Genomic DNA, 22605 nt, shown 5'->3' with positions numbered 1-22605 from the left:
TGATATGCAAAACGGTGGCATGTGAATCCAAAGAAGGCTTCAGACATTCAGATTATTGGACTAAGTTGATTTACCGTTGCTAATCATTATTTTCTCGTTAGTCATTTGGTACTATATTTAAATAAATTGTTTAGAAATAGTCAGTTGGTTATTGTTCATATTTTATTATAGAAATCAAAGTAAACAATACAAAAATTATTTATTAAAACCAAACAAAAAAAGGAAATTACACAGTTGATGTTGAAATGACCAAAAATAATTTAAAAAAAAAAAGTAATTCTGTTATTTCAGAAGCAAGCCCAGCCACTGACTTCTTACTAGCATCACACAGTGCAACCAAAACCTCTTGTCAAAAGCCAGCAATAACCAGCTTGAGCTCAGAATTTGTCTCTGTGGTGGTTCTTTTTTTTTTTTTTTTTAAAGTCTCTATCTCTTGTGGTTATGTGTACATTATTTTAAATTCATTTATCATTTTTAAACACCATAGTGGTACACAGAAAACCCTTGAGGGGCTAACTTCCAACTGCCATCACAAAGGCAGTCAAAGAAAGCAAGTTGGGAATACACCCAAGACATTTGCCTCAGGGAACACTTATTCAACTGAATTTCTGAAGTTATTACATAAATGCAACAAACTACATTTTTATGAAAATACAGATTTTCCTGGATACTGCTATGAAAATATTGTGAAGCTAAAGGAGTCTGAAGTGTTACTATGGGTAGAATTCACATTAGTTTGTTGTGCTTTTAAAGGTATTTCTTCATATTTTAGTCTAAATATAATTTGTGGCTATTTATAATAAAATTAGTGATGTGATGAAATGAAAATCAAACAAGATCAAGTTAACAGACAACTAGAAAGTTAGGTTTAATTCAAAAATAGGAAAAACCAATGATGAATAAATTTTTGTATGTACTTACATATTTTAAATGCTGCTAAGGATTCCTTACAGAATGAAAAGCATCAATAGAAAACACAGAATGAAAGAACCCCTCTTTCACACTGCATTCATCTGCCCATAAAACACAGGTAAAAGTAGCACACTTTCTTCTGAGCAGTGAGCGCTGGTTTGAAGACAGACTCCGTTTCTGTACCACATAATCTCTGTAGTTAGTTTATAACTATGCAGCAAAAGCTTCAGGAACTATGTGGTAAAAAGGAATGCACAGCCATATTGGTAGCGAGTTGCAATCATAAGTTACTTAAATATCTGTATGTATGTGAAGTAGGAATATTTTCACATTGGTTTAGTTACATCAGCAAAAAATCAGCAAATGATAGTGGCATAACAACACTCGTTGCTATTATAAGATTTATTCACAAACTAAAATTAAATAAAAGCATCATGATGTAGACAATCTTAACTTAAGAGTGGTGGTGAAATGCATAACACATTCTGATTAAGTGCATGCCCTTAGACTGTTAGTTTTCCACAAGTACATGAGCAATCTGATTTTCTTGACACCTATTTTTCACCAAAAATTAGTTGTAAGTACTTGTAGATTTCCCTTTTTGCATTCAATACACCTGAATATTTATATGACTAATACCTGTCCCTAATCAGAAAACAAAAGTTCTATGCAATGTACCCTGAAAATGTCGTAATTTATTGTAATTCCCATTATAAATGCCAAGGAGAAAAAACTCAGCAAATTCATACCAATAAATAGATGGAATAATTTTAAAACAAACAACTTAAAATTAAAAAAATCATAGAATCATAGAATGGTTTGGGTTGGAAGGGACCTCAAAGATCACCTACTTCCAACCCCCCTGCCATGGGCAGGGACACCTCCCACTAGACCAGGTTCCTCAAGGCTCCATCCAACCTGGCCTTGAACACTTCCAGGGATGCAGCATCCACAACTTCCTTAGGCAACCTGTTTCAGTGTCTCACCACCCTCAGGGTGAAGAACTTCTTCCTTGTATCTAGTCTAAACCTGCCCTCTCCCAGCTTCCAACCATTGCCCCTCGTCCTATCACTGTAGGCTCTTGTAAAAAGTCCTTCCCCACCTTTCCTGTAGGCCCCCTTCAGGGTACTGGAAGGCCACTATAAGGTCTCCCCAGAGCCTTCTCTTTTCCAGGCTGAACAAGCCCAACTCTCTCAGCCTATGCTCGTAGGAAAGGTGGTCCAACTCTCTGACCATCTTGGTAGCCCTCCTCTGGACTTGATCCAACAGCTCAATGCCTTTCTTGTGCTGGGGGGCTCCAGAGCTGGATGCAGTATTCCAGGTGGGGTCTTATGAGGGCAGAGCAGAGGGGCAGAATCACCTCCCTCAGTCTGTTGGCCACACTGCTTTTGATGTGGCCTAGGATAGAGTTGGCTTTCTGGGCTGCAAGTGCATGCTGTTGGCTCATGTTCGTCCTATCACCCACCAGCACGCCCAAGTCCTTCTCCCCAGAACTGCTCTCGATCCACTCATTGCCCAGCCTGTATCTGCGCTTGGGATTGTCTTGACCCAGGTGAAAAAAAAATGTGCAAGAGGAAATTATAATGATCATATCTATTTTATGAGCAGAAAAGACTAATCTTCTTGGATACAATTATCACTTATGAGTCATTTGCTCAGACTCTCTTCTGATATACATTCATAATTCACATCTGTTGCATCATCACATACATAGTCAGAAGACAAAGATCAAGTTGCTTCCCCACCGTCACTAATTGTATGTTTCATAGAGCAGTTTTTCTAAATCTAGCGTGAAAAGGACACAATCAGATTACAGAATAACCTGTAGGAAAATTCTTCATACCAGTTTATTAAAAAACCTGAAACATTTTAAAACAAGCTTCAGGATACGTGTGTGGGAGTTGCTCTTATTTACACGCGCTCAGTAAAGACGACAGTCTTTAACTTTTACTTACTGCACTGGTCAACAATTGCATTTTCATATTATCAGGTTTGCTGAGCAATACCACAGCACTGTAAAGTCCAGGTTACACATTTGATATAATATTTTTCTGAAAAAGTGTCAATTGCAATTCATAAACATCCCTACTTGCCAAGCTAAAAGAGCTTTTACAACACTTAGAAAAATTTATTTACTGAAGGAACCATCTACAGATACCAATCAACTGTATAGGGCCAAAAAGCTAGATTTTTTACTCTGATGTAAGTGCACTCCCTAAATGACTATCAACTAAACATGAAACTGTAATTCTTCCAATGACTGCTTTATATCTAAAAATATCAGTGCTGAATGCTGCAATTACATTTCTCAGCTGGAGATATCTTTCTCCATTATTTTCTTGAATGCATAAGATCCAGGCTCAACAGTGTGCTAATCATCTGCACTAAATGCTAAATGTGATCTAATTAACTAGAAACCACTCAGATTTGATCAGTGGGTTTTTTTGGTTTGCTTTTAAACCCAAGCATATCTTAATCACCTTGTCTGCACTCCAAAGAAAATAGTAATGAAAAAAGACAACATGTTCAGAGGAAAAAAAAAACCCACAAAAACACAACAAAACCCAAAACACAACTACTTTCATTACAAAATATCCTTAGGTCCTGACATGTACTTGCTCTCAAAACAGCATGTTTGCCCAGTAATTTCTTATTGATTCTGACGTTAAAATTCCTAGTCTTCAAACTGTTCAAAGGTAAGAATCACCTACAGTGCCTATTCTGGTCACAGTGCAAGCCACAACCATTTGAACCGTGCCTTACAGTTAGTGTGTAATGGAACTGGAGAACCAGTGCCTTGCCCTCAACGTGGTTTGGTGAAGAAAACAATTCTGAGACTCCTGTAAAGCTTGGTTCTCTGCACTGGGAAGTTCATTGTACATACTATGCAGCCCTATTGGAATTGGGTGTGTTCTTTGTCTTGCAGAGTAGGTTAGGAAAGATGTATGCACCGGAAGATATTTTTTCATCTTAGACTAACAACAACTATCTGTTCGGCCAAATCTCCTCTTCTGCCTTCTCTAAAACTCTTAACATTTAACTGAGCTTGTAGGAAAGAAGGATGAACACTGCAAGTGACCTTGTGAGTAATCTTGTCACTAACTCACTCTGCTTCTTTCCTCTCTCGCAAAAATATTCATAACAATATATAAGTTACTGAATTGAATATATGCCTTTTTTTTTTTTTTTTACTCACCTACGCAGTTATCACAAAGGCTGCAATGTGAGGCACGAGGTGGGCGGAAAATCTTGCAAGTAAAACAGTATTTTAGTTTCACTGTCTGTCCGTTGATGATCACTTCTTTTGTTCTGGGAGGGGGGCGGTATCCTCCTGAGCTGGAGCCATTTGCAATATCTAAACACAGAAATACAATGCATTCAATTTTTCACATGAGCTATGGTGTATGCACAGAACTGTCCTTGATGGCATCTATAGCACATTTCATATTTATATTAACACACTTAAAATAACCTTTTATCCCCTCTCATTCTCCTAAAATAACATGTAGCAAAAAGATAATTACAAAGAGAATCCATAGCCAATCAATTTGAATTAAAGAAATCACCCAAACCCAATTCTCGAATTCTGACAGCTACCTTGATCCCAAAACTCTTACACTCCTTAACAGTTCATAGAGAATATATTAAAGAGAACTACTGGTGCAGGATGGGAAAACATGGACAAGTTATCTTTTGGATTTTCCTAATTTTTTTTTTTTCAGAATTACTGTAATAACAATAAGTCTCTTTACAAGCGCTGCAGAAATTCTACAAGCTAATACAGAATCTTCACGTGTACTCAAGTAACAGCAGCTCTGTCGTTACAGCTTGGCATATGGTAGAAATAAGATCAATCACCACTTCGAGATCTCTTAAATGCTGTGATTCAATGGAGCACATTCAGAATAGTATTTCACAGCTCTTGCTGTTTTGAAGTTTGAAAATCTAATTCCTAGTTTCACTTTTACACACCTTGAAGTCTGTTTGTTGCATAAAAATAGTTTCCAACTACCTCATTTGGTACAAGTGGTGGGGTTTTGGGTTTTGTTTGCTCACTTTTATTTTATTTTAGGATATCAACATTCATTTTCCAGCAGCTAAAGGACTGATTAGGCTAAATCATTAAAGTTCAATTTTGTCCTTTAAATGCACCCATTCTGAGCTATACTCTGAAGGTTGAACATGTAAAAGTCATACATTTTTCTCAGTTTAACTGTTCTTGTGTAATCACAATCAAATCAAACCACAGAAGTGAAAAAAGCCCTACATTATTACTGTTGGACAGGCAGAACAGCAAGAACAATAGGAAAGTAAAAGAAATTACTTTCCAATATATGAATGAAACTGTATTTCAAAGTCACAGTCACCTGCACAACTGTGTTTTAAGTCATCCCCCTCACTTTCATGTTGGACAAGCATGGGGCTTGATGACAGGTTACTAAAAGATCCATGACTTGTATTTGAGCTCAAATAGTTAGAAGTATCACTCACAATTACTGCCACGTCTGCAGACATATTTACACAAGATACAAACTACACGTTTTCCAAGGGGCCAACTAGAAAGCCTCCTACCTAGCAAGTTATTCAAATTAGTGTCAGCATAGCTGTGCTAGCAAGGTGTAATTATACCATACGCTAGATTTAGCAGCAAATCTAGCTTAAGAAGTTCCCATCTGCAACATGCTCACCCACACCATAAATATGCATTAATACAAGTATTTGTGGGACATCACTGTAAACTTGACCACTGAAACAACTGGACTTCAGAAAACTCTCTTGGATAAGGTGGAAGGAGGGGAACAACAGCTGAGAATGATGGAATCAGGGTGTGAAGCTCCTAAGCGTCCACTATGAGAAAGAAGTGGTGAATACTGAAGTAACAGCAGCTTGGAAGCAGCCTACTAGACCCTGATGAGGTATAGACATTTGCTTGTGTTGAATCTAAACCAATCCCCGCAGCCAGGTCCTATGACCTGCATGTGGAAGCATGGATTACTGTGTGGCTCCCACAGCAATCAGTAATACTGATTTTGACCTCAAGGCCAATAGTACCTGACACAGGATTTCTGATTAAGTACTGCATTACAAGCTACTAGTGTATTTACATGCTGAAGCACAAGTAGACAATAAATGTTGTTTAATGTGCAATATGGACATTATCTTGTTTGCTTTTTTGGTTGATTTTTACAGCTATGTTATTTAAAAGAAACTCATTAATTAAACGATTGTGATTTTAAATCACTCTAGCAGATACAAGAATTTGATGAGATCGATACATATAATTTAATTTCTTCAGGCTATAGTAAAAAACATTTTATTTGTTTGCAGAACAGTTTATTTGTCCTCATGACACATCAGCTTGAGTTAAGCAACTTTTGATTTTTGCATTCTGATTCAGAACAAAGCTGAAAACATGTTCTTTTGAGGGCATAGCACAACTGTGGTTACACTATTTAAAGCTTTACAGAGACATGGATGCTTCCTAAATCCAGAAAACAGGGAAGATTTTCTTATAATTCAAAGATTACATTAAAAAAGCTTCCATATTTATAATAAAAACTTCTTTTCTGTAGAACAAGTTATCATAGGCTATATGAAATGCTGAACCGACTTGTAGTACTAGTACAGATCTACATAAGACAATGCTTTTTAGTGGAAAAAGACCATTGTAAGTTTTTCTTATTAAAAATCCCCTATGGCTGATTTTACTTGCTACCACTGAAAAAGATAAATATATTTTAATACACTGTACTTTCAGTGACATCATCACCAGCAGGCTTGTAATATTCTTAGTCTTTCTATAAATCCATAGGCCTAACAAAACATAGCGTTATGCCCACTTCTGACCACAGTCTGGTCAAGATAGACTTAAATTGTGAACAAAAATGCAGGTCATTAGCCCTAACTAGCTTTTTATCCAATAAAACATTTAACATGTGTATGCATAACTTGTTCATTAATAAACCAATGATTTTCATTTGATACTCATACTCAAATTTAGGTGCATAATTGTCAAAAATACTAATGAAGGCTGAATTTTATATAGGGGTAGCTTTCTATACTGCTACAAACATTGATGCACTGAATTTCCTAAAATAACACTAATATTTCAGATTTTCTTCTTTTACAAAATCTTATTATTCCTGAATATGTACATAATCATTGAAAGAAAATGACTTAAACCAGTCAAGGTCAATTGTTTAGAAGAAAAATCACTCTTTCTAATGAAACATTTATGCATAAAAAAATCCACATCGACCAAAACCAGTATTTCCCCACATTTCAAGAAGTTCAAAAAGTGCACTGTATTTATTTTATTTTAAAATGGGCTCTGTCAGAATCTCAAAGGCAACTTCCCTCTTCGCCGGTGGAGAAGGGTGACTACTGTCCAGCCCATTATACTTACAACACTGATTTTCTAAGAGGATTTCCTTCCAAACCTTTGCAGGGAAGTTCAAGTTCACAGGGACAGCAAATCCTAGCTCTCTGAGGAAAACTAATCTCAAAATCCAAGGGTGAAAGCTGATGCAAATGAAATTAATGAAAACAGTCTTGCTGACTTTCCATGGAGTCAGGATTTTACCTACAATCCTAAAGTGCATAATCAAAGCTGAAAGTCCCAGCCTTTCTGTTTATTAAGAATTTTTTCCTGGAAACAAGCAACAGGGCAAGGTCAAATGTGCTTGGATTTAATCAGATTTATCTAACATAAATGTGATAAACATGTCCTGGTCTCACAGTGACTTTTTCGCACTGTAATTAGCCTTCAATTGGACTGCTCTTACTGGGGTTCTAACACAGTTACATCTTTTAACAGATATGGTCCCTTTAGGACACAATAAGATTAACCTTTGCAGAATCACCTTCCCCCCCCCCCCCCAAAATCTGCATTTGGCCACTACTTTCCAATCTGTTACTCATGTAGTAATGCAAGTTATATTACAAAAAGGATAAAATTTTCCCACTAATGGGATTGCCTTCCATCCTCTCTGCTCTGACACATTTTATAACTTCTCCACTGGTGTTAAACGTTCATGCACTAGATGGGGCTCCAGCTTTTTTGTTACCCTACTACAAAAACCCCAAACATGCAATCCATACCCTTGTAGGACCAAGGTACCTGAACTGCTGCAAGAAAGTCACTCCAACTATTTAATGGAGATACAGTACAGTCTAGCATCTCTAGATGAGACGCAGAGGCTGGAATTTTGTACACATATCACCAGGATTCTCCTGCTCAATGAAGTACTTGCTTTTTTGGTCAATTTTCCTAAGATCCTAGGACAAACAGTCTCTAGACCCTTTAGACAAACAGACTAGAAGGTCTCTCCACATTGTCTACACAAACTTAACAATCATCTCACGCAAGGTTTGCCATCAACTTTAAAGAGACACAATTTCAATCTTCAAACAATATCACTAGAAAAGTGGTAACTTGAAGTAATTGTAATGTTTTCTGCTAAGAAAAACAGGTAATGCGGTGAAAAAAAAAACCTTTACGTATGACTTATAAACAACTGAAGAACACACAAAAGAAGTGCCCTATAAAAATGCAAACCTCTAAGAAATATCTTCTGTGTTTAACCACTTAAATGAAAGCTACATGCTTAACAACAGTGGGCTACAAGAAGAAATAGTAATATTTTATTTATTTATTTTTTAGGGAAAAGAACTTAAATACAATTTTCTTGTTTCCAGACAGTAACCTCAGGGACAAACAATACTTGGAACCTGGCTTAGACTGAAACCAGCAGCTGTTAACTGCATTCTTCACATAATTCTTCATCTGATAGCCAACAAGAGATACCAACCAAATATTGCTCCTGATTTTAGATAAAAGACTTAACTGCCTTGGTTTCAGAAAAATCTATGTATTTTTTTCTTAAGAAGAGTTGCATCACCTTCTTGAAGTCTAAAACTTTATGTGAAACACATTCTTGCTCCCAAAAAGAAATGTAATCTTTAGTGATTAGCTGAGGGAAAGAAGCATAGAGAGTAAGAGCTTTCTGAAGGACTTGCCTGATGTAATTGCACTAAATTTGTTTTAAGAATGTTGTTTAAAGTACGCAATATCAGGTATGACTATAAGCCTATCAAGCTCGTATCCCAGCTTTGGAGAGAAAGCAAAACATACCCACGTTGTACCCACGAGTGGTATGTATTTGTTCAGGCTATTGTCAATTCTGTGAAATGTCTATGGTGTGGCACAGATTTAAGTTTATAAGGCTCTATGGAAATCAAACTGTGCACTTAAAAACAAACAAAAAGACAGGCAAGGAACTGTGGAGAAGTCTCAAATGTAGTCTTGAGCATCAAGGAAAATTAGAGACTCCAAACAAAACAACTTCCAGAGATGACGTGCTGGTGTAGCTAATATACTGAATTCAGGGTTTTTAAAAAGGCAAAAGAAAGCAAGCAGCAACTGTGAACTGATCTGAGCTGGCTGAACAGAATAAATTAGGAAGATATACATAAGTTAAGACAGTTACCCTAAAGAAAAATCCAAAGCATTTCCTTGCTATAGATGGGCCTTTTTTAAGGCTGGAAAGAAAAATTACCATGATCACCTTTTTATTTACCTGCATCACCTATCCAATGCAAAAAAAAGATAAATACTGTGGAAGAATTGTTGATCTTGTATACATCAAATAGACAAATGCTTTCCCATCTGTGAAACCTGTTCTCCTGGGTCTGGTTATCCTTTTAAGCCTTCATATTTAGAAGTTTACTATCCTATAATCGTTTTTCCACTTGAGGAGGCTTCATACTAAACTAACTGCAAAAAGGTTACAAAATAAGGCTATTTCTAGTTTTCATGTTCCCATAGAAACAACAGCCCCTCTCAATATAGTAATTTGTGTGTGCAGAATCCATACTTATATGCACCATGAAAAGGATGCAACTACCATTGGGGTTGCCCTGGAAAAGATTATGTTTCAATTTTCATGAAAGTTATAATCAAAGTGAAAATATGACATCAACAAGTTTAATTTCGCATTCAGGGAAAAAAAAAAAGGTCCTGCTGCATTTAGCTGAGATTATAGCATTTTTATAACAAATAACCCTACATTATCTTCAGTGATTTTGCATTATACAAGCCTAATGCATTTATAGTTGCTTTTGTTCTATTATGTTAGATGAAAAAATCATAGAGTATTTTAAGACTTAGGCTCTTCCCCTCTCTTAGGCCAAACATGTATTTCTTAAATATTTTCTTACAGGTCATGTTTTCTATACTTCCCTGTTTTGCTGCCTTCCTCTTTAGTCTCCAGACATGGTGACAAACACTAGACAGCATACCGAGTCTTTGTCATCACTAGGCATTGCAGAATGATGCTTTTTCTGGTTTATGTAATGATTCTTCTTCTAATGCATCTCAAAAAATTCCCCTTTTTGTCATATCATGACACTGACTCAATCTGCTTGTGGATAATACAAGCCCCCTTTTACTGTACCATTCACTATTTAGACCCCTTTTTTGTTAGTACTTGATTTATGTTTGTAACCACGCATTTTGTATTTATTCCCTTAATTTGCTAAGACTATTTAGAGTATACTAAAAAAAAAATAATAAAATCATGCCAAATGCTTGCAAACTCCCCCAACTCAACATCAACTTCAGAGTTAAGCATATTCCCTTTTTCTTGAGCCCACAATCGGAGTCTGCAAGATCCTACTTGATCACCTACTGTCTGCCACTAGAGTGTCTTTCCAGGAAGTTGCTCATTGACTTTGTGGAAATTTCATCTAGAACTTATTTCCAAAATTTATATAGAAAGAATCATATGCAGGACAGTATCAAGAGCTCTATTACAGTCAAAATTCAGCACATCTGCTTCTTCTTTTCCACCAAGACAGTAACTTTCAATGAGGAACATCATTGTGGTCACACTTGATTTGCTCTTGAAATACTTCATTGCTTCTTTTGAGTCTTAAATGGCATAAACCCTACCCCTCGCCAGCCCTAGTTCTTACAATTTAGTAGTTTGCTTCACGTCTCTCCAGAGAACATTTTCTAGTGATAGACAGATTTCTATTAGACTAGAATATTAGATAGATATAGATACGGTATAGTAGATTGACAGATTTTAACTACTACTTTCCCTCTTGTGACCTGCACTTCCTATCAGCTAGCAAGAAGAGTGCAAGTTCTCTTCAGAGATCAAAGCAGAGTGTTGAATCCTTCAGATTGCCCTCTCTTATTTCTCATTTCCCAATTACACAGCATGCCTTCAGCTTCTCTTTCTTCCTCTGACCTCTAACAGAACCTGTCTTGTTGTCTTCTCCTGTTCCTTGCTGGTTGTAACTGACTTTATTCCCCTTTTGTTTTTCCAACACTTTCCCTATGTGCTTGTGCCACCTCTTTATATTCACCTTTAGAAACTTTAGAAACTGTCTCTCAAAAAATATCTTTTTGACTGCAATCTTCATAAAACTACACATACAGACAGAATGGCCTCTTACTACACTTCCCAACCTTTCTCTGTATGAGGATAGCTTCCGATGTGCATTTAATATAATATTTTTCAATAATAGTCTCTTTGCTCTGTGGACATCCTTTATTTTTTTTTTTTTTTTTTTACAATTCCTTTCACTTTTTATTTTGCTATGACCACAGATGGTTGCTGGGTTACTACCACCTCATCAAATCCTCAAGAAACAACTGCTTTCCATTCCTGTGCCCGGGTGGTGAAAACAGCAGCACCACAGCTCTGTTAGTTCTCCTGGAAAAAAGGTTATAGCCTAGGTGGAAACATTCCACACTGGCAGCACGACCACCACTCCGTTTCCAAGAAGTCCCTCGAATGAATGGAGTACTGACAGTTTCTTTAGAAGGCCTTATTTTGAGAACTGTTCTCCTTACTCAGCTCTGACATACAAAAATAAAGTTTAATAAGCTTTAAAAGAACTTCAAAATAGCATTCTTAAATCAGAATCTGCCTCTCGGGACATAACAGTTTCTCACTGCATCTGTAATAATTTCTGTGAGGCTGCTTCCCAAAGATACAGGTAGAGCTGAGAAGACTTAGGTATCTAAGAATGACTTGAATAAAGTAAAAGACACAGGCTGGATATGTTACATTCATTTGGTATGTTACATCAATTTGGTAAAGCCATTATTTTTAGGTGATTTATCTGAAGAATCTCTTGCCTAGAAGTACACTACTGCTAACCTTACACCCCACCCTTAGAAGGCACCTCAAGTTCAAAGGTACAGCAAGTTCCAAGGCAATCAAAGCAGATGATAGTTTTGGAGCATGTAGAAGTTTTCTTTTGAACTGCAGGAACTATCCATCTTTTCCTGCTGCACAGATGCCACTCCACTAGCAAACACCTTTTCAGGGCACATTAAAAATATATTCCAACAGTACGAAGATTTTTATTTCCATTTCCACTGTTGATACCAGAATCACAATTTTAGGGCAGAAGGATTTGTCATAGCTACCTAGCTTGCTCCTCTCCATTAGACTTGTCATAAGCCCTCATGCTGGGGAACTTGAGCCCCAAACTCCACATTCGCTGAAATATATTTCCTCACTTCAAGACTCCATTGGCCCTTTTTGGAAGACTACCGATTTTGTTACTGCTGAAGACAAGACAGTGGTTTTGATCAGCTCAGCAGTCTGAGCCTGTGAAGCAAGTCCTGTGCTACCATTTTAAAAAAAAAATTATAAACACAAGTTCTGAAACATAGACTGTAAACACAGTTCTGACTCTGAACAGTCACACATAGAAACATTTTTACTCTCCTAATCAAATTTTTAATACAATCTTTGTCTTTTTTTCTGTACCCAATTTATATTTTTCATTTTGTATTTAGCCAAAACTCTATATCTGACAGACTCTTTAAGGAAAAATTATTATTGTCAGCTGCTTATTCAAAATAATTTATTTCCTGACTTAGATCAATGTTTCTTGGACACAGGGTAAATAAGCAATTCCTTGAACAGTAACCTGTGCCTTATTTTGGACTAAAACTGGTACCTTATTTTAGGTAAAGGATTCCTTGAAAGAGATCAATGAACTAGACCATAACACTGATTAAGAAAAAGGTGCTAAATGAACGCTTCCTTATATTTTTCCATATTTTTATGCCTAAAAAGACTTACTGAGTTTTTGGAGCCTAAGTCATATACCTTATTTCTGAGGTTTTCAGATGCTTAAGCAAGATGATTCAACCACTTCTGAAACTTTGATGAATAGCAAACGTTTTAATACCTCTATCATATTAGAGAATTTGAAGAAAGGAGCTGAAACCTACAGCTACATGCTGTAGCCTTTGAGCTTAGCGTGCAACTTCTGCACAAATTTTGGCAGAAGAAAGATGGATGGGGCAGGGGAGGGGGGAGGTCACAATTCAGGTATCCCCAGCAGCAGCTTGTTAAGACCTATAGGGTTAACTTCTGGATATCTTTACTGCAGAGCACAGGTTAAATCTGTTTATGATCAGATCGTGAACACTCCATCGCTGCAGAGAAACTAAGGATGTTCCAGCAGAACTGGGTTTATTGGAGACTGCTGCAGTCAAGCGCCTAGAGCAAGGAAGCTGGCTCTCCCTCCTGCCACCTCCACAAGAAAAAGGATGCACCTGCCCAACCCAGAGAAAGTAAGAGCTTTGAGGAAATCCCATCACAGAAACAACAGTGGAAGGAATGATCAGAAGAAGAGGAAGGAGTGACAGACAACAAGAGATGCAACCAAGCAGGATCCAAATAACAGCCTTGGAGGCAGGCCTAAACAGAAGTACAGGAAAGACAGGGCAGAACTCAGGGTGCATGTATCTAACAGATGCAGTTCAAGTAAGAGGCAGAAAAGAGCCACAGAGTGGACTCTAAACACCAGAAAGCACAGGATTCTCCAGAAACAGGAACCAAAACCCAAACTACTTTTTGGAACAAACCATGGTAACTTGTTTTTCTGTCAAGGCCCTAGTAACAAGAAATGCAATGTTATAGTGCTACGTTCGCCTTACCTGTCTAGGTTTTCATTACTCAAAGAACAATTTACTGCTCCCTTTGACTTTTTTTTTTTTGTGTGTGAGTGTGTCTCTATAACAACTGGATTATGAAAAATAATGTATCTAAGCCACTTTCTATAACAACTAGCAAGAATTCAAAATACCTTGTCCTTCAACTGGAGGCAAGAACATACTCGGTTAATATTTATAGCCTGTTTAGACATCTGCCATTCTATGACAACAGAGAATCAAGCTGCACATCATAAAAACTCTAAAGTGACTATTACACCACATCCATTTCAAAACCATAAATACAATTAAATATTGCATATATGGGTACTGGATTTAAAAACTGAGGAATTCATTTTCTGTGGTTAAATTGTGGAAAATCCTTTAATAAAAGCATATTTAAAACATGATTTACAGAACACTCAAGATTTCACCAGGTAGCGGGATAAAGTGGTGAAAAATATCTGTCACAGCAAGATAACTAAATCCTAGTGTCTACTCTTCAACAACTCACTTGCAATCTCATTTAGCAGACCATCATCATTATCATCTTTATGCTTGATTACCGAAAAGGTAAATTTCCATTAAAAAACCCATCTGTTTTACATAAAAAGAAAAGGTTATACAAGCATTCTGGAAATTTTTTCCCCAACTGGACCGTCATTATTACTGGTAGATAATCAGCAAGTAAATTTCATTAGCAGCTTCAGTAAAGGATTTTAATTTCATTTTCTGCCTAAGGGACTCAAGAAATTCAAAGAAACAGACACAGAAATGTAAAAGTACCTACAGAGATAGAGAAGGTAGTACAGTACCTAAATGGATACTGCTATTCTTTTCAGCACCTTACCCCCACCCCCACCCCCACCCCCACCCCCGTTCCTTTCTCAAATACAGGTGCGAAAGCCTCCCACTGTTTAGGAAGATTTTATGGTTTGAAGAATTAGGACTATGATTTTTCTATAGCTGAAGTATCAGACACCAGCAACACACCATATTCAAAACACCATACCTGCCTTTCTCTTCTAAACTGATGACCATTTGTTTTCACCCATCAAACTGTTCTCAGTAAGGGAAGCAATAAGGGAAGCAACAAGTATATCCTTAATCAGAGTTAAGACAACTTCTTTCAAATATATTTTTCTTCATACACAGTTACGCTCCAGCTTTTCCTTATAATGGTCTCACATTATAGTAGGAATAAATTACTCTCTCAATCATCAGTACTTGTCTCAGTACAGAGAAAAAGAAACAAAACAGAACATCAGCAGCAAATCTTGATTTGTCTGCAAATCTTGCTTCTAACCAATTTTGAAATCTTATCCTTAGCCAAAAACAGGTTTAAAGAAATCCGTTAACATAGTAAGTGAAAGAAAGATGGTTGGTCAACAGGCTTTGACACAAATGTTTTCCCTTCTCCTAGTTCTGGTTTAACTATGCTTCATGAATGCAGACTTCCATGCAGTGTCCCCTCCTATGGTGGTCCACCTTTCCCTAATGAGAACTACTTCTGATTAGGTACAGCAGCGTCTCACACAATGCTGCTTTTCTGAGAAGGTAAAAGGCTAGCTAACACAAATGTGTTGGTTGTATGCATATAAGATGGTGTGTGTCTTTTAGCAATAATTTAAAAACAAGCTTGGTATTCATCTAACAATTGCAAGCTTTCATTTTTAAACTACATTTAAATGCCAAATTTTATAAAGGTGAAATTTAACTAAAACATACACATTTTTTCCCCTTAATGTAAACTTTTAAAAGTATGATTCATGTTTTATTTTATATAGGAAGCGGCACTGTTTCCTTTATTAAATGTCTTCAGTAACTTCTATCAGATGTGATAACATCTACTTTTATTCTTTGGAAACAGCTTAGATTCTGTTATTTTTCATCAGGACAGCAGAGACCAGGATGATGACTGGCACATCAAGACTACTTGTGCTTCACCACAAGATGAGAGAAAAATAGGAGTGCTGGGTTTTCTGGAGTGAAACAGCTAGGAGAGGTCATGATGGCAAATTTATGAAGTGTGAAGGTGTCACAAATCTAAGTTCTTCAAGTTAGTCTTATGGAAGGCTATTCAATTAGAAAGATATTCTTAAGATTTCAAATATCTAATACATATTTTTACCTTCCAATCATGACATTTTACTGGCAACTCCAGTACTGAAACAGGCAAAGAATGTCTCCTGCTTCCCAAATATTGCATTAATAAAACTGAAGAAAAACTCCATTTAAAAAAAACACAGAAAACTTGCAAGGCATCGCAGTAATTACAGCAGTAACAAAACAGTTACAAGGAAAGTTCTATTTCAAAATGGTTCTTTCTGGAAAACTTCAAATTTTAAACAATTGTTTATCTACAAATTAGAACACAATTTTATTACATAAAGGGTCATTAATTTCTGGCAACACTAAGGAACATACCTGCCTGAATGCCAGTCTCCTCTCACATGTCACTCCTACAGAGAAAATAACTTTTTTTTGAGAAGAGGTAGGGGCAAAAAAGAGAAAGGAGGGGGAAATTGTAACTTTTCACACATTTCCCCAAATAGTTTGAGATGCTTTTTTCCCCCCACTCTCGATCCTTTCCTTCTCAGCTATAAAAATAATCCCATCACCTGTTACAGCAACTTACATGCTGCTATGCAGCCCATTGCATATCCAGTATTCAATTCTGAAAAATATTTGCAGTGACGGCACTGGTGAAAGCTAAAAAAAATAAGCTCTGAAATCAGTCTTCCTAAGAAATCTCTTGGCTTCCCCAACAACACAAATTTGAACCTTGGCATCTGTTTTCCACATATTTGGGTTCTGTGAATAGTAGGAATTCTTCTATCACACAAGCAAGGACTGAAATTATTGTGTTTGAAGAGAATTCCAGTTCCTCGGTATAAATACATTCCATCTCCATTTTTAACGTTTTTTTTAAGAGGATAGTGAGAATACAACTTCACAATGCTCCTCTGTTTGATTTAAATTCGCTATGGCACATAAGGGCAGGTTGACTGAAGATTTTCTTTTTAAATAATCCAGAGTGCCATATCCAAAAGTAAGCAAACAGAAGAAATTTATATGAATTTAAATTCATCCATCTGGGATGGAGCTATCTGGGTCATCTAGTTTTCTTGCCTGTATACTATGTACGGTATGGTCCTCGCCCAAAGCTAAGTCCTGACTGGCTAAATGTAACCTTCTTCCTGTCACAGCAATGATGGCTGGCTCCTAGCTCTGCACAATTAGTCCAAACAAAGCAATGTACGTTTTCTTCCTGAAATGTGAATGCCAGCATAATATGCTGTTTCTGGAAAGCTATACCAGGTCTATAAAATGTGGTGAACTACACATCTCAGACTTCACACACCCATGAGAAAAGATTTCCTTCCCACAAAGTTCAATGATCATGTTACATGATCATACAGTTCCAAAAGCCTCAAACCTCCACAAAGAGCATACAGAGTAAGTATAATTAGTTGCTGCACATAGTATACTGCAAATGTGTTGATTCCACTTCAGAACTCAAATCCAAACACTTTGAAATACATTAAATTCTCTTCATTACACAGACACCTCTCTATGTTAACACATAATGTAGTATAACAGCTCTGGTCAGGACCTTCCAGATGTGGTGAAAGAAAATGATCTCACTGTAGCGACAACCAATGAACTCATCACTGTATTTTGAAATCCTGCTTCTTAAAATAATCCATACCAAACATAATGTGCATGCTTCCAGAAAATAAAACCATTCTTCCCCCTCCAACAGCAGTTCTCCAAAACAGCCCTTCTGACAGATTTTTTTTTTTTCCCCACCATGAAACCATTAGATGCAAACAACCACTAAAGTATGTATGTATTTAAAAACAACCTTGTTACCTGTCCTCTGCTAAGGGCTCATAAAGGCCTAAAATAGTGAATACAAATAATTTTTTTTTTCTTTTACCTTAACAATATTTCTTTGTCCAACAGAAGTGGAAGACATAGCTACATGATGTGCCTACTGCACCCTAACAGCTAAGTAGTAAGAGAAAACGAATGCCATATTGTTGTTAACATTTTGCTATTTTGACAAGAATTCCCCCATCATTCCCACTTACATAAGCATGGTTCACAGTGTTAGTTTGGTGTGTACAAACCACATTTGCTTTCTGAAGAAACTACACCAGAACATCTGCTCCATATGTATACCAAATAAACTCTACCCCGTAACATGCTGTTAGAGTTTAAACCAATGACTTTGCCCCTCAGACGTTTTCACCAGTGCTTAGTGAAGGATGTATAGTCTAGAATATCAGACAAAAGCTAGTCTGAAGTAAACCCCCCAAACTCACACACTATAGACTCAGAAGCATCTGCAACCACAGCTTTTGTGCACTCAATTTGTTTCTACTGCATTAAATTATTGGTCACAGTAAACAAAGCTTAAGACTGTACTATAGCATTAAACACCAAGGACCCCACAGGTATCTCTCCTGCGCTTGCATAAACCTGTTACCTGTCTTTTCAAGTATATGAGCAAATGTTCCTCTGAAATTGCTTCAGAAAATGGGATTTCCATTGACTATCATATTGAAGCAGATATAGTAGCCCTTGGAAGCTTTAGTAGCTTACTAAAAAATAAGCAAAGCCACTGTTTCTGAAGCAGCTCTGCAAACTCATCCTGTGTTTTCTTACCCAGGTAGCACATTTTAGCTATTCAGCATATTTGTAGCTGTAGAAATTCCACAATTAGAATTTAGTTAATAATTCTCTTGATAAAAAAGGCTGATTAAAATCTAGCTCACTCTTTAATTGTGCTGGCTTTACACAGACAAAAAATAGTAACATTTTATTACTGTTACTGAAGAAAAATCTTCCCAAGACTGCATCAACTTACAGGACTGTATATTAACACAGAGAATTATCTGAGTCTTTCATAATATAAATAACGACATCATTAAATTCAGTTAAACTCCGAGGGTACATTACTTTAAAAGATGAACAATTGTAGAATCCTTGCAATATCAGCTTTCTTGTTAAACACACTTTAGAAAGTATTCTCTTGTGCACCACAGAGACTTCTACCAGACTTGCTGAAAAGTATTTACAGTAATAAATATCATTCTCCAAGGCCAGGATTTTGTTTACTGTCTTTCTTGGTGAAGAACTCATCAACCATCTTTCCACAGGAATCACTGCAATGTCATCAGACACTACAGCTCCAGAACAATTACTGTGGCAAGATAGGAGTAACTCCTCCCATGAGCAGAGCAGCACGCTGCCTTCACACAGTACATGCACCCTCGGGAGGAAAGCGAAGAGACAACAGACCTTCAGTGTTACCTATTTGTCTCTCTAGATCTGCTGCTTCATCTGGTGTTGCACGTGGAAGGACACCAGGATCACTGAAACTAGTACGCAGCAAGGTCCCCATCACGAAAAAGAAAAGAATCCCACCAATTGCAGGTATAGCAGGTGTAATCTTCTCTGACAAATATGGACAACTGGAAAAAGAAAAAAGATTAAACATAATCAATAACACATAGTGCAACTTGCTCAAAATCTGTTTACTATTATAAATATAAATGCATATGAAGATTCTGATTGATACTTTACTTGTCTCGGAACATTTATTGAAGCTGGCATTTCTGTTTATATGTTCATGACACTTCTGAAATTTCTCATCATCTATTTAACATAATGCAGGTCCAAATAGTGTAATAATGAACTCACTAATATGCAATACTAATTTACATAAGAAAAGAAAATATTTTTATTACAGAATATTATAAGCTTATGTATTTGTACATCTATTGCCCAATTACATAAAGTAAATTGGGGGGAGAGGGGAAGGGGAAATAACCTGAAGATATTCAGCAATAAAAAGCAAAGCACATAACCTGATGAAATAAACCACACTGAAAAATATAATTAAGTCCATAAAATGAATTTCTCATCCATCACAAAGATGGTGTTCAAGAACTTACACCTGTGACACGTTCCTTTAATAGCCTTGCTATGTATCAATAATACAACACTACTATTGATTCTCTTTCTTAATCCACGTCTTGTAACTTGGTAAGCTTGTTTACTCATTTACAAAGTAAGGCAAGTGCAAATGACAATGCAATACACCTGGAAACAAACAATTTGGGGGCATCTAGGGCAACATCAACAGCCCTTTACCAGCACAAAAAAAGGCTCTATTGTTACCAGATTTACAATATACATGCAGGACTTAAGATTGGATCACAGTTTTAGCAAATTTTCCTCTATGCTTCACATGTAATAAAATCAAAATGGACAGGAACACTGGAATCTAAATGGCACACAAATATAAGTATCTCTTTACAGTTGTGCAAAAAAAGGGATATGAACACTGAAGACATTACACAGCATACCACACCAAGTTAATCTAAGTCACACAATAAGCACTGCAGGATCATCTTAGAAAACAGGCAGGCTGAAAACTCTCTTCATAGCTCTTATATTAAGTAGAGGTGGGCAAAACACAGGGATGGCTTCATGCATTTCTGATGTCTGCATAAGAAGTCATAAAATAAGCCTAAAAATAACATAAGCCGAAAACCAACAAGTTCTAGGCCTTAGGGCTTCTATCTGAAGCTTCCAGGTATCAATCAAGTTTAATTAACAATCTTTCTTCCCTGTTTCTGCTGACTGCCTTAAATGATGATTCAGATGTGTGAGCTTTTGCACTGCAAGTCAGTTAACCTCTTTGGAATGTTCACTCTGAGCAAGTGATGACAATGTCATCTTCACTGTCCATCACTTCTGCTGACAGGATGGGGAGAGAATGGAAACACTTTTCATATCAGCTACCATGTACCAGGCATTTATATCCCTGCATAACCCTGTTAAATGTACTTAGCTGTTTCACTGAACGCTGTGGGTTTCACACATGCAGTGAGTCCAAACACATCACACAGCGCATCACACCATCACTTGAGTGGAATTCATCTTTCGCCCTATATGAATGTAATGTCACAGACGTAACAAGTTACGAAAGAGTAAAAAGACAACTGGGTATTAAAAAAAAAAAAGAGGTGAGGGGCAAGACATGCTGTAGTTTCATATAATGAATAGACTGTTTAAATACCAGGAAGCGTACTTCAAATGCACACTTTCAGAAAATCTGTTTCAAAGACCCAGATTTATGAAATCAGTGCTAACTAAAGGAAGCAGCAGCAAGACAGCTGGTAGATACAAGCTTTGCTCCCTTCGTGTCAGAGAAGTCAGAACAAACAGTCAAAGAGAAGCTTTCATACCACATAAATGTCTTACTGCTCAATTTTTTCTTGCCACAAAGGATTACTGAAATCAAAAATACTGTAATATGCTCAGACAAGAGTACAAATAGGCTGCAAGAATGTATTTTTAAAAGGATTAGAGGGAACATGTACATTAATGAACACTAAATATAGCACAGTGCTATTATTCTTCTGTTGCATTATTCATTACACATACCAAAGAAATTGCAACTGTGATGAAGTCTGTTGACCAAACAAGAGCTGTATGTGTGCAAAAGGTACCATGAGATAATCTCAGGGTAGCACAGCAGGCACAATAAAATTTAGAGATATGCCAACGAAAAAACAGCAATGGCGTCTGCCTACACAACTTAAATTCTCAGTGATGCTCAGAGAATGGAAACTGAAGGGCCATCATGACAGTGGCATGTTTTAACAATAATTTCACAAGTAAGTGGTAGAAAGAACAAATTCTTTTGCTGAAATACTGAGAAAGCCTTGCATCTCTGAAAAGTGATGACTTCATTATAGTCAAAAAGCATGAAAATGTAGATCTCTGCCTTGCTAAACCAAGTCCATCTGCAGTGAAAAGAAAAAAAATCACTTTCAAAGCCCTGCACATTCTTCACCACAGGCAAGCGTAATCTGCTTTACTTAAAGGTGTTTTCAGGGTTTAACAACCTTATTGCTCTCTACAACTACCTAAAAGGAAGTTGTAGTGAAACCGGTGTTGGCCTCTTCTCCCAAGTAACTAATGACAGGACAAGAGGTAATGGCCTCAAGCTGCGCCAGGGGAGATTCAGATTGGACATTAGGACACATGTCTTTACCAAAAGAGTGGTTAGGCATTGGAACAGGCTGCCCAGGGAGGTGGTGGAGTCACCATCCCTGGAGGTGATCAGAAGACATACAGATGCTGTGCTTAGAGACATGGTGGGCTTGGCAGTGTTAGGATAATGGTTGGACTTGATGATCTTAAAGGTTTTTTCCAACCAAAAAGATTCTGTGATTCTACGACTTTGACTTGGAATTACTTCAGCAATAATGTAGAAAAAATGAAGTTGTCATCTTTGGCAACAATAACCAACTAATGCTCTATCAATTCAGAAATTATTTTAAGCTAAGAAACCAGTCTGTGCAGAGATTCAGACAGTAAGCCTAGGCAGGACCATTCTGACTTATGTATGAACAGACCATACAAAATTACATGAACCTGCAAAGAGCCCAATGATATCTGATATCTATTCCTTAGAATGGCCCAATTAATTTTTCAAATTTCTGTCAATTTTTTTCGAAAATACACTGTATAGATTTTTTTAGTTTCCTTCCTGTCTGTATGAAAAAACCCAAGGGGAAAAAAATCTTAGTATCTCCTGGGTTATTAAAAAATCCACTAAAAAAGTCTTCAAATTAAAAGTGTGGGTTTTAGCTCAAAATCGTCAACACCTCTACAGAAATACACTTGCATATCCATACAAT

At 36.9% G+C, this 22605-nt stretch overlaps 1 protein-coding gene across 3 annotated transcripts in view; it reads right to left on the bottom strand.

Annotated features, from left to right (window-relative positions):
• ZDHHC14 (zDHHC palmitoyltransferase 14) overlaps positions 1–22605 on the bottom strand; it is a 115948-nt gene that overhangs the window by 34778 nt on the left and 58565 nt on the right. For 2 of the 3 annotated variants that reach the window (XM_086461139.1, XM_086461141.1), the window contains exons 2-3: positions 19202–19362; positions 4109–4267 (exon numbers count right to left, since the gene is read on the bottom strand). In XM_086461139.1, the coding sequence (XP_086317265.1) occupies positions 4109–4267; positions 19202–19362 (320 nt within the window). Of the gene's footprint in view, positions 1–4108; positions 4268–19189; positions 19363–22605 lie in introns of all 3 variants that reach the window. The other variant, XM_086461140.1, reaches the window with a different exon arrangement.

The sequence above is a fragment of the Leptosomus discolor genome, chromosome 2 (assembly GCF_034619465.1).
Source record: "Leptosomus discolor isolate bLepDis1 chromosome 2, bLepDis1.hap2, whole genome shotgun sequence".
NCBI lineage: Eukaryota > Metazoa > Chordata > Aves > Leptosomiformes > Leptosomidae > Leptosomus > Leptosomus discolor.
The sequence above is the reverse complement of the archived record's forward strand: the minus strand, read 5'-3'. Positions and strand labels throughout refer to the sequence as shown.